The sequence below is a fragment of the Schistocerca piceifrons genome, chromosome 8 (assembly GCF_021461385.2).
Source record: "Schistocerca piceifrons isolate TAMUIC-IGC-003096 chromosome 8, iqSchPice1.1, whole genome shotgun sequence".
NCBI lineage: Eukaryota > Metazoa > Arthropoda > Insecta > Orthoptera > Acrididae > Schistocerca > Schistocerca piceifrons.
In genome coordinates this window covers 299,966,898-299,980,862 of record NC_060145.1, presented here as the reverse complement: position 1 = coordinate 299,980,862, position 13,965 = coordinate 299,966,898, and the positions used below count along the sequence as shown (strand labels likewise).

Genomic DNA, 13,965 nt, shown 5'->3' with positions numbered 1-13,965 from the left:
CTGAATTTTGAGATATGTGAGGTCGAATAGTGGTTGAATTTCCTGTATGTGCAGTCCAGTGACTCTTTACAGACTAGGCCTGAAACACATTTGCTCATCCCTCTACTGCTTAACCTCACCCCAGTTGATTTTCATCCTGTTTTGCATCTAAAAGCGTTACATGCTGGCACATGATACTGTGGTGGTAATGCTGTCAAACAGGCTGTCACAATATAGTTGCCGTGACTGACAGCATAATTTGACATACAGATTCAAAATGTGGTATATCACTATGACAAGTGAGTTAAAGAAGATGTCAATTATGGTGAAACAGAGCCTGAAGCAAAAATAACACTTTTCAGTTACCTTAGTTCATTTTGTGTTCTACTGATTGATCATGTTTCGACAAGCCAAACTTACTGCCTGGACTTGCTTGTATTTTTCATTAGTCAATCTTCTTAATGATGCTACTGATAGTTGCTTCTCCTGAATGTTGCATACAAGTAGGCAAAAACATAAAGTAGTTCATTAGCTGAAGCAGTTAAAATGGACAGATGTGGGTTACTCATCATGCCAGTCACACATGAAAGAGAGAGAAATATTGGGAAATACCAAAAGACACTGAGATCGGCATATATTTTCTGATTTGACCTTTCACATCACTGCCTTTCAAGAGATGGAACTGGCAAGCAGTTTTATTGTACATCTTTGGCAGCCGTCAGTTAACAGTCAATAAATTCCTTAAGTAAAATACTAAAGAATAGAATTATAATGTAGTATTTATTTCTAAATGGCACTATGTGACAGTATTGAATGGTGTTGTCATCAAGAGTCTTGTGCCTAATGGATGTAGGTAGGAATTATTAAAATGTATCAATAGGAGTAAAAATTGGGGTCACAGCAACTTCAATAGAAAATGAAAGTTTATCTCTCTTTAAATTCTTCTCTAATGTAAAATGTGTAAAAATAATCTGTATGCAGTGTTCCTGGAGGCATTCAATGATGCACTGTGGGATTGCATTGGAAGAATGTCAAGTAATTGTATCCCAATATACATGTAATTTTTTGTTTCTTAAATATTTGATCAAAATGTTAATCATTTACCTGTGAAATGTGCCATGGTTATATATAGTCTGTTGCTATTTGTGCTTCTGCAGGTTTTCCTTTGTATGCAACAGACAACTAAGCACATAAAGGGACATATAGATAGTACTTTGTGCTTTCTCACTCCAGAGATGAACCTAACAACCTTTATTTACCAAGGAAATTTTTTAAGCTTCCAACCCATATGTTAGGTGGCACTGAAAAAAAAAAGACAATAACATAAGCAATAGCTTGTCCCTTACAAAAGTTTTAAGTTTGGTTAGTGAATAATTAAAAAATGTGGAAAGAAGAGAGATATAACAAAAAGAAGATCATAGGCTAAGTCAGATGGAGGTAGCTCTGGAAAATTTCTGTAGATGAGGAAATAGAAAGATTTTCTTCAGTTAATTTAGGGAGGCTGGAGAGACTGCAGAGGTTGCAGTAGACCTCTGTGGTGTAACATTGCAACAGTAATAATATTATAGCTTCTCAGCCAGATGTAAAATACATAGTGACAATCAGGAGAACAGTCTATCTAATGTCAGCATGCCTGTTTGTTTTCATTGCAGTTCTGTGAAGTCCACAGTCACCCGCAACAATATCACCACCAACAATGTCAGCAGAACCAAAGCATCGGAAGAAAAGAATGACAAGAACAGTGAGGAGAAGAACGAAAAAAATGAGACAGAAAACAATCTTATTTTAGCATTATGTAATATTTCTCTAAATGAAGATAATGATCTAAACAATCAGATCAAAAACCTGTCCATAAAAGATGACCAGAAAGAGGATGAGGAGAATGAAGAATCAGATCTTCTATCACGTGGACCAGACAGAGTCTGTACAACAGCAAACAGCAGGACTGTACCATACTTTTATGAACAGGTACTACCTATGGTTTGTTTCTGTCTTTAGTTCACCAGTGAATGCCTTATGGAAATATGAATGATTGTTTTGGTCAAAATATGATTTCAGGTTCTTTCATTCAGTTTCTGTTATCAACAGTGTATTGATTTAAAGAGCCCTTTTGAAGTTCACTGATGTTCCCCAAGATGGCTACATAAAGAGAAATATTCTTGCTGTGCCATGAAGTGACAACACACAGTTGATTACACATTCATTATTTTTTTATAAATGTGTATATGAAATAATTCTGCATTAGCTTTAAAATTAATAAAATAAAACATTTAATTTTAATTCTTCTTGGGTGTTATGCAAGGTTGAATCATTTGTTCTGCATTAATTTTCTGGAAAGAGACTAATTCCCATTTTCAGGTGACTACACATGTTTATCAGAAAAATGCCTAATTGTATAAAATATAACCTCATCCTGCAGGTAATAAGTCTTCAGGAAATCAGTCAAGTGTTTAGGTGGGCAGCAGTGCCATATTGATAATATAAGCTGTGAAACAGTATTGACAACACATCTTTGAAAAAGTAATGACTGAAATGAGTACTCATACAGACACTCAGTGCATTATGTTTCAGAATAAATCAAGTATTGCACAGGCATCAAGTGCTGAAAAGAATTAGTTACAGAATAATAATTTATGTTCATATGGTATTCATTGGGAACTTAAATTTGGTAATTTTACTCCTGTATGTAATACATGCTACTCTGGCATACATTATGTCTTGGTACAAACCTTTACTCCATCATCAACTCTTTCTTTTCCAAACCCGTAGTAGGTTCTCTTGTAAAGAATAACAGATAAAGTGTATGGGAAAGGTTGAATTTTGATGAGAAGGTGGTAGTCATGAACCATTAATTATAAGGGTTAAGTTCATGGTTTGAGTGTTATTGAGTTGTACAATGTAGGAGTGGTGTCACGGGAGTTCAGTGAACTACATTGGTGTGCAGATGATAAGATAAACATACAAGTAACTGCTGAACTGTCTGTAGTCAAATACAGTGACAGCCTCCTCTGGAAAGAAAGTGCTGCACTTGTGTGAAATCTTCTCTGTTGTCAAGTCACAGCTCTTCAAAGAAAATGCCCAAGCCATCATCAGCAGGAGTAAAAATCCACTGAATGCCAGACTCGCAGAGTGCTGTACTTCAATAGGTGTGATAGCAGCATCTGGAACCTTCCAAAGAGAGCTGTAGTGGTGAGTGAACAGGCATCTCATCACTGCAGCTACAGCCCACCACTGGACTGAGTGACGTCAGGTGGCATGAGAGTCTGGTGCCACATTTGAAACTAACACTCCTACCTTTTAGTGTCAAGCATCCAACTTTGCTTTCATTCAGTATTCAGAGCCTGCCCCCATGCCCTGCTTAGTGTGTACTTCTGGTCTCAGTTGCAATAGTTGTGGTTTATTCTAACCAAAATTAGACGTGTTCATTATTATGGATTGTCTGTGAACTTTATTTGTACAAAAATGTCCAATTTCAGTCTGCAGATTGCTTTCCTTTATTTTCAAATACCCAGTTTTGGGGCCAGCTGTCCATCTTCAGATAATTTGTTACAGTTACAGTGTAATTTGTCGATACAGAACTGCAAGTTCACTGTCATAATTCAATATTCTAAGCTTGGCCACTTCTTCATAGAAGAATCCCAGTGTGACATTGGGTGGGAAAAAAACTCTCATCTTTTCAAATTGTATTTTGAGACCTATGTCGAGGCTGTTTGTCCTCGAGGCTGTTTAGCCTTGGCCAGCTTCTCGAGCTCCTGATGTTTAATGTGTGGCGTGTACTCAGCACAGAGCTCAGCAGCAGTGTGAGTGGTCTGAGCTGTACAAATGCTGACACATTCACAGTCTTGGGAGATTAAGTGAAAGCAAAGGCAAGTGCTCAATGCTGGTAGGGGGGCAGGAGCATCAGTTTCAAACATGGTGCTTGCTCCTCATACCACCTGATGTCACTTGATTCCATGGCAGGTCAGAGCTGCTGTGAGCAATCCAATCCTGCTTCCTGTAGATGCATCGCTGTGGCTCTCCCATGGAGGTTCCAGACTCTGCTATTACGTAGTGGAATACTGTGCCATACGCAGAAGGCAGAAGGTTTTTACTCTTGATGATGATAGTGTAGACAGCTGTCAAAAGCTCAAGCATTTTTTAGAAAGTAGCAGTGCATGAAAATCGGAAAGATTTTATTTAGGTATGGCACCATGAATGACTCAAGGACAAAAGTGATAAACTTACTAGACAATGAACTTGAATCAGTTCTGCTCTTAGTTATTGGGAGAGAGGGGGAGGTATTCTGCAAAAATCACTTTGTCTCATGTTAACAGCAGTTCCGTTTGTCAATTTCAAAGAAATGGAAGCAAGCTTCTCTCTTTTTCATTGTCATCATCTACTTATTCTTTTGTGTAAAATCTATCTTCTTGTTGCTGGTTGCAGGCAGCCATTAATGAAGTTAAGCAGCAAAGTGAATGTGCTGTTTGATCTTTCAGAGTCAGCTAGAGATAATATTCATGAAGAAAAGCTTTTGTTTTTCAAAGTGAAACTTCTCCCTCAGTCCACTGATGATAAAATGTTATCTGTTTTGTCTTATAACTGTGGGCTGTTGTTCCACTCATTACCTGCCATCCAGTCAGTTTAAATGTCAGTCCAAACACAAAACAAATTGACCACAGAAGAAAATGTGTTAACAAAATAATTTCAAAACAATAATATATTTTCAAAAGGCTAAGTTTTTGGATAGTATGTAAGTATTCAACAGAAGGGATGTTGCTGACGGAGCATCACCTAGAACAACAGAAGATAAAAATGAAATAAAGTGATTTTATGCCATTAATGGCCAAGAGATCCCATGTGTGGTTAGTCAGCCAGCCTGATGCAAGTCTTGTTATTTGAAACCAGTTTTGTGACCTGTGTGCCAAGGAAGGTGAAAGGAAAAGATGAGGGCAACATAAACACCCAGTCGCTGAGTGTAGAAAATCTGTGATGGGTCCAGGATTCAAACCCAGGTTCCCTTGATCTAGAGGCAGAAATGCCATCCACTATATCATGAGCTGTTGATTACAGAAGGTAAAACTGTAGGATATCAAAAACAATGTACCAGAAGTGCTGATTAAGATTCCATGCAGGCCTAACAATATTATGTAACCATAAAAGCACAGTATTATACCAAGCCCAATCACAGGAAGTGCAATCGGAGAAACTGATAACATAAAATCAAGTGTCGGTATGCCTCATCAATGGCAAATGGCAACATCAGGACATGAATGGGTTCAGGACAGAATGATCAGTCTCTGGGAAATGTGTTTGTTATACCATGACATTTCCATTCACACCGGATGTGCTGCAGTGACAATGATCTCTGGAACAGGGACGTATATAGAGAGTTGAAGGGAAATTCAAGCTCATGATGAGATTACCACCTTGTGTGTATAGCCATAATGCTTGGCACAGCTTCTACCGCCATCTTAAAACAGTGCTGGAGCACTGCTGTAGATATGGAATAGTTTGTATCAACTGTTTGATACCACCTGCTGTAGGGCTGGGTATACATGTCATTGCCTTGACTTCCATTGTTAATGAACCATAAATATTTCATAAATAAATGAGCACATGAAGTGCTGCTATCCAGGATTGCAAAGTGAAATATTTTTATGAGTTATCCCACATATACATCCATGTTAGATGCTACTGCAATGGCCACAATATGACAGCTGCATCATTGAATGGTGCAGCCAAAAAATGCTAAGTGAGATGTGCCATTTGCAAGTTGTAAATAAAATTATAATACAGAACAATGAGTATGAATTACAATTTGTTTGGGACTAACAGATTTAACTTAATCACAAAAAAAAACCTATAATAACAGCCCTTGAGAAATAAGATATTTATTTAACCCTTGTTTGTGTTCTGAAAAAGCTATACATCATTGTTACAGCTTCCATTTAATTTCATCAGGATAGTGGAAACTTCATATTTGAAAGAAGAGTCAAGCCTCACTGCTAAGATTACAGACAAGGAGGAAATCTGGAAATCACTTAACTGGGAAAAAAAGAGAGATGAATACATGTTAATGGAACATACTTGAACCATTTTTGTTTTGATGATGACATTGGTCTGTTTGCCACTAGCACAGATAAGCTTCAGTAATGAACAGTAAAAATTAGTAGAGTAGTTTGACACTACGCCTCAAAATCAGTTATAGTCAGAATAAAAGACTGAGAAAAAACATCTACAAACAAACAAAAAAATTATAGAACCAATCGAAGAGTCTTTGTGTTTACTGCAGCTGAAGATAAAGGTGTATCAACAGGAAAAGAAATAAACACAAAAGTTAAAATGTTCTAGAGTGTTGTTGGTAAACTAAATAGTTTACATTGTGCCTCCAATGGACATTTTATAATAATTGTATGTTATTAATTTTGACTTAAGGCTTTGAGGTATGGACAAATGCAAAAACCATTCAGAATTTGAGGGTTGCTTGGTGAGAAATAGAAATTTGCACATTGTGGAGTACTGGGAGAGTCAGGAAAACAAACAAATGGATTAGGGAATAGACAGAAGTGAAAGTTGTCATTTTGACTATAATGAAAATTAAATGGAGGTAAGCACGAGATGTAGCCAGACAAATGGATAATGGATAGACCTAGAAAGTTCAATGCCAAATTCCAAAATAAGGAAAGACTGAGATTATGACCTAGTGTATGGTGAGTGTAAACCTGTAGGCATTGTGCTGTAACAGCAATATGTGTGGCTGAAGATCATAATAATTGGAATAAGAGGGCTTTATTCAGCAGTGGGTGTTAAATCACTGCTAATGGAGACTTTTCAGTCAGTTAAGTGAGCAGTTCTTCTTCAAATAATTTTTCACATCCATTTAGTACATAAATATACAAGTTTTGTCTTTCATTGGCCACAACAGAATAAGAACTCCAGAATGAATCTTTCGCTCTGCAGTCAAGTGTGCAATGTTTTGAAACTTCATGACAAGCTGTGGAGTGTGCAGTGTTTGGAAACTTCATGACAGATTTAAACTATGGCACACTGGTACTCATACCTAAGACAATACATTTTGGGCCATTGATGGATTATTCATGATTCATCTACATAGCTTCATTTCTGACACTGCCTATCTCTCTCTTACATTCCAAACTTCACAGAAATTTTCCTGTTTAATGTGCTGCATAGGTACTCCTACAATCACATAGAAAGAGCATCTAATTATGATTTCATCATATTTGATTAACAGATATGATTTATTTGTTGAATGCACATGTCTTCATATTTACAAAGTGTTATTCATATTACATGTTCATGTGCATGTGTGTTTCCTAATTAGAAGACTAACAGTGCTTTTGATCCATTCTTTTATAATTCTAGCGCATTGTATCATCTGACAATCATGGAGGAGGAACAGTTCTCTGTCCAGACGTTTCATCATCACAACAGGTATGACATGGGATAGAAACATTAGAAACATTTCCATAATTTTGTGTCTCTGTACTGGAAAATATACACCAAAAGATCTGAAATTAGTAATGTTGTGATAAAGCTAAAAGTAACAAGAAATCATCTCTGTCATTTCCTCTGCTGTATATTTTCTGACAAGATGTGGGAACTTCAAACCTGAATAGCAATCAATTGTATGCAGCTATCTCTGAGTGACTAGTATCTTTGAACTGTGTTGTATCTTTGTAGTGTAAAAAGCTTTCGGTTGATTCTTGGTGTCCTATTTGTGTGAATACTTTGCACATCTGCTCGGTAATGCTGTAGTTGCTCTACACGATCACGCAAGTGTTAATCCAAATAGCAATCCACCTGGAATCCCTGCAGTTTGACCCAAAACAAGTAAATGAACCACTATCAGAGACATCTGAGATATAAAAAGAGTGCTTCACAGAGACAGTTGCTCGTAGCAATGAACACTGAGTCCATTCTACTGGCATGGTGATATTGTTAGTGGTGTGTTTTGAATGATGCCAGAGAGACAATGTATGCAGTGAAATCAGAAAGTAAAGAGCTTTCACTACCAGCACATAGTGATGGTCATGCAGAACAATTATAAAGATAATGTATGGCTCAGTCCATTGCAGTTCCTGTTGACTTTACAAATGATTCAGATAAAGTTCTCCAAGTACAGGACAGTATTTATCTGAATGATTCTCTATTCTCTGCTGAGTCACATCTGCACAGCAATGTCCCACATCATTTTCTTTGTCATTATGAGCCAAAAATGATGCAATGAAGTCTGTTTCTTCAACCATGAGTGTGAATATTTCTGAATTTCCTGCTGTGCCGCATTTGATTAATGGGATTTCGTTCATTGCAGTCCTCTGATCAACTGAACTAATGCCATATGGACAGGTTTTCCATGAAATTCTTGTTAGACAGTGATCTCCATGTTAACTACCTCCTTTTCAACCAGATCATCCAAGAATGTAGTTTGCTATTGTGGAAATATTCCTATCCAGCCACAGCATAATGCATGACACTCAAAAGTTGTTCATCCTAATAAGCAGTGTTGGGGAATATGGTTACCTTATAATTGATGTGATTTGATCATCTCCTGCCACCTCTAAAAATCTGGTACAGCAAAAGCCACCTTTCTCCGAAGATTAATCAAAACACCAAAACAACAAATACAACAACTAGTGTACACAGAAAAATTGGACAGCAGAATGCCATCACAGTTTTGTAGACATTTACATGAATTAATTGATCCAGCATACATGCCGGACGATATGCTCTGGACCCTTCGGTTAAGTAAGTTTCCCTGCAAATATAGGCTGCAGTGATTTTATCAATACAATCATGTGAGGGTCATATTTGTAGGAATTCCAGGTGGACTGATATTTCAATATCACTTGTGTGGTTGTAAAGTAAAATTACAATGTTTTATAGAATAAATCACAGAGCACACATACACAGTGCAACACAAGTAATATACCAAGAACCAACTGGACGCATCCTATATGAAAAAGATAAAACACATTTCAAAGGAACTAGTCACTTAGAGATAGTTGCACACTATTGATCACTATTTGGGTGCTCAGTCCTCACAACTTCTCATGAGTGTTAAAGAAAACATTTTATTCCAGTTACAGTGCTGACTTATCACAAGGCCATGTTCATGTCTCAGAGGTACACTAAATTATGGAAAGTAAAGGTTTATTTGTGAATTATGCTGATAAATTTCTTGTGATAGTCATTGCAATATTCTACCACCACACAAAAGTTAACAGTAAAAAGCAAACAAACAACAGCATAGTTGGTGTTCACCAAACCTGTGGCTATTTTGGCTCCATGCTCTTTTAGCACACATTCTACAGTTCAGTTATCTGCACATCTCTCATTTGCTGTAGTGAGGGCAGAAATTCATGAGTGAGCTTGTCGTGCATTTGGATGAATACATAATGTGTGTAATTCACAGATGACATACATTTAAAAAATGGGTTTGTAAGAAGGAGATAATTTTATTTCAGTGTCATAAGAAGAAGCTCCTGGGATTTTTTCCCCCCAGGTCCAGAGATGCAATATTTTCTTTCTATCCATTCAGTTTCTGGCCTACCACAGTATGTTATCATGGACAATTTTTTCTAAATAATTTTGTATCAGCAGACCAGAAAATATAAAGTGTGTAGTTTGCAAACAGTATGTGAGCCACGAATTATGGGAAACCAGTGTCATGTCAGAATTTTAAATGACAGGAGGAGAGACTGTCTGTCTGAACACTTGCACAATGAAGTAGGACAGCTATAGACTATGACTATGGCTCAATTGAATCTCAAGGAAATATTTTACATTTGAGAATGTCTCCAAAGAATCTGTCCAGGTTGACCTCGATCCCAGTTTTAACAGGAGTTGGAAACCCATATTAACTTGTAAAAGGAAATAATGGTTCAAGTTATTGTTGTCCCTTAAATTTATACAAAAGTAATAAAAAGAATAGGAAAAAAAGATGTTTTGTATGTGTAAATCTCCTACAAATATTTTGTTTGTGTAAAGTAGGAGTCAGCTGGTACTAACACTAGCTAACATTTTTTATATCACACGCAGGGCTTTGTATGTCTGCTCTTAATCTAACATTAAACTACATGTTTCAAGAGACAGATGTTGTTGGAGATGTAGATTTAAAAACATGTCCTGGGAACAATGTATGATAGATATCTATAAATAAAATAGTATTGTTGAATACAACTCCTTTAGAAATAAGTGTTTACAGAGGAAAAGACAGCCTGCGATGTGTTACACTTTAGAAGATTATCTTTGTAATGGACTAGAAACTAAATCACTCAATTAATTTCCATGGAATGTAGAATTTCTGTCAAAGTCGGGGGATGCTAATATTTACAAAACTAACTCTTTTTATTATTTGCAGTCACACTGTTTTTTAGATCAAATTTACTTTGGCCAACATGGGGCACCATACATAATGAACAGGGAAAGAGAGAAGAGAATGTGATAATGCTTTTAAATTATTACTTAATCTACTGCTCTTTAAAATACTTGTAATTATTATGTAATCTATCACTCTTGAAAATGTTACATCATTGAATTACATCAACAATTTATGAAGACATAAGATAAGTACAAAAATGTTGCTCTGTATACTTGACCATTCAGTTTCAAATAATCACTGTGAGATTTCTCTCTCTTTATATTTAGGTCACAAACTACGCCCAGGGCCTTTATCAAGATCGCTATGTAGCTAACCTGCAGAATTCCAGCCAAGAGACAATTTTCACAACTGGGAACTCCTCCAGTTGCTTGAATAGTGTACTGGAGGATGCTTTATCAGAGTTACCTGCAGTGTAAGATTTCTACTGAAATTTAACCTAACTGTCAGTGCAGATTTGTGCACCTTTGGCATAAGAATCAGAGCATCAATATTTTTAAATACTGTAAAGAATTTTTGTGAGAAAAGTCATTGTTTATCTCAAATGAGTTATCTGCAATATTGTAGATGTATACATGAAAATAATATTATCAAAAAACAAAGATGATGTGACTTACCGAACGAAAGCGCTGGCAGGTCGAAAGACACACAAACATACACACAAAATTCAAGCTTTCGCAACAAACTATTGCCTCATCAGGAAAGAGGGAAGGAGAGGGAAAGACGATAGGATGTGGGTTTTAAGGGAGAGGGTAAGGAGTCATTCCAATCCCGGGAGCAGAAAGGATGTCTGCTTGTGTCTGTATGTGTGTGGATGGATATGTGTGTGTGTGCGAGTGTATACCCATCCTTTTTTCCCCCTAAGGTAAGTCTTTCCGCTCCCGGGATTGGAATGACTCCATACCCTCTCCCTTAAAACCCACATCCTTTCATCTTTCCCTCTCCTTCCCTCTTTCCTGATGAGGCAACAGTTTGTTGCGAAAGCTTGAATTTTGTGTGTATGTTTGTGTTTGTTTGTGTGTCTTTCGACCTGCCAGCGCTTTCGTTCGGTAAGTCACATCATCTTTGTTTTTTGATAAATTTTTCCCATGTGGAATGTTTCCTTCTATTATATGAAAATAATATTAAAATGACTGTAATATACAACTTGGAAACATTGTGACCTTAGTACTGGTCATTGCACTGTCTGCCTTGTACAGTGAAAAATCATATCAATGCCCAGTGTTTATGCAGCAAATAATTATATCAAATCCAAAAAGCAATGATCTCAACTGTAAGTACTGTGCTAATAATAGTGAGTAAAATTTATTGATGAATATATTGCTCTCATATATTTATTTTAAATGTACCCTCAAATATCTATCTAGTGTTTTGTATGTACAGGATTACAGCCACTGTGAATTTCTTGAAGGGTGTCATTTTCTGTGTGGGTTGTTATTTAATTTAGGAATAAACATTTTATTTCATAATTTTACATTTAGCTGATTTCATCTCTTTGGGCATTAGCATGCCACATCACAGGAAAAAAATGTGCTGTAGTCTTATGTCAAAGAGGACGAAATTAGGTAATTCCTAAATTATGAAATAAAGTGTTTATTTTAAAAAAATTAGGTCATATGCAGAAAAATTATTTCCTTCAAGAAATATCTTGATTGTTCAAGGGTTACTGTAGCAGCCTCTGAATATTAATAAATTGCTGTCATCAGAATCTGCATGATGCAGTCATATGTATTCCTCATTCTTCAATTTATTATGCATAAGCTAAGATCCATGACCTTCTATAAAGGCAGAATGTAATAAAATTACTAATCATTAGTTTTGTGTAGTCATAATGGCGATTACCTCAAAAAGTATAATTTTTTCCTCACACTATGTGATACAAAATCTGTAGATTCAAATATTTTGTTCTTTTTCATTTTAGGCTTCCACCTTTGACTGAAGAAGACTTAAAAATTCTTCAATCAGTAGCAGAGGAAATGCATCGTGACTGCAGTTTAACCAACTTGGTAATTAATGATATTGATAAAATAATCGAAAGCAAGACAGATGATAAGGATATTCAACCCATTAAACGAGAGCTTTGGGAGGTGATTATGTCCTTTTAAATATAAATCCACTTCTGTAATGCGATAACATTTAATAACAGTTAAATAGTTTTTTGCTTGCTTGTTGAAATGTGATACATTTATACCAAGAGCATTGACAGTGTCGAGAGTGTTCTCAACAATGAGTGTATATTTGTTTACAGCACAATGGTCAGTCAGTTCTGTGCTGTGAGAGCATTCACAGTGTAAAGATGGATGTATTTTAAGGTAGCATTTCATGGTTTATAAGAAAAAAAATAGAAAGAAAGAAAGATTGTTATTCAGAAAAATGGTGCTCTTCTGTTAACTAAAAAGAAGATTGTTCTTGAGCAAGTGCTGTTTGTGGAATTGGACATGGCTGACATTAAGATAGTGGTGTCTGATGGAGAAGACTGCAGGAATTGGAAATAGTGAAGGCAAATGAAGAAATGCTGTACAGTGGCTTCAAGAGCGAAAATGAGAATGGGCAATGAGGACACTTTGAATGAATAAAATCTGACTGCAATGAACTAGATGTGTGGAGAAATTTTAAATACGCAACTGGAATTTGTAACAATATTATGAAAAGGATAGTTGCTACTCATCACATAGTGGAGATGCTGAGTTGCAGATAGGCACAAGAAAAAGACTGCCAAACAAACTTTTCGACCAAACAGGCGTTCATCAGAACAGAACACACGCACACACACACACACAAACACACACAAACACATACGACTGCACTCGTTGGCTGTCTTAAGGAAACTGTGTTTGAAGAAAATGAAAAAGTTTTGTGAGTCTTACTGCAAGGAATCAACAGCACTGCAAATTGTTTGTGGAAACAAACTGGAAAAACTGAGTTTAAAAGACCATAGTGACATGGGGATGTTCTCCATTTTTCATTGTGGGGGGCTGTGTATTAATTAAAATTAGGAGGTGTGAAAGTGATGGATAAAAAGAAGCTGAACTACATATTGAGAATGGAAGTGAAGATGTAAAAGCCAGTGCATATAATGCTGAAAAGAAAAAAAAAAAATGAGCTGCCAGGAGCTGCTGTGTTGTAGGGGTGTCAAACCAAGACATTTCAAGAGGGACTGCTGCCAGTCAGGGACAAGACAGGTTCATGTCCACATATCAGACGTCATTGAGCAGAGCAAAATGATCAGCATAGTGAGGGCCAGGGTGAGCAGCATGATTCAAGAGCCGTTTGTCATTGAGGAAGCAGAGGCTATAAACAGCGTGGAAACGGTATTAGCAGCTTTGTAGGAGAGGTACAGCCACCAATGGCATGTAATAATGTTTAGTTAGGTAACAAGGTATAGAGTTATTCGTTATTGGATAGTGGTTGCATAGATCCTATTGTTAATAATAAAATTATTTTTCTGAGTACATAATTTTAAATGAGCTTGTGAATGTAAAAATTGTGGATGACAGAGTTTTGGAAGATACAAAAATGGAAAATACTATAGTCTTCCAGTTTAATATTATGAACGGGATAGATTGCTACTCACCATATAGTGGAAACATTGAATTGCAGATGTTGTT

The 13,965-nt window shown here is 36.4% G+C and overlaps 1 protein-coding gene across 3 annotated transcripts in view; it reads left to right on the top strand.

The window, feature by feature from the left end:
- LOC124712525 (actin cytoskeleton-regulatory complex protein PAN1-like) overlaps positions 1 to 13,965 on the top strand; it is a 287,605-nt gene that overhangs the window by 209,410 nt on the left and 64,230 nt on the right. For 2 of the 3 annotated variants that reach the window (XM_047242835.1, XM_047242836.1), the window contains 4 exons: positions 1,632 to 1,947; positions 7,342 to 7,410; positions 10,627 to 10,772; positions 12,279 to 12,444. In XM_047242835.1, coding sequence (XP_047098791.1) covers positions 1,632 to 1,947; positions 7,342 to 7,410; positions 10,627 to 10,772; positions 12,279 to 12,444 — 697 coding nt within the window. The remainder of the gene's footprint in view (positions 1 to 1,631; positions 1,948 to 7,341; positions 7,411 to 10,626; positions 10,773 to 12,278; positions 12,445 to 13,965) is intronic. The other variant, XM_047242837.1, reaches the window with a different exon arrangement.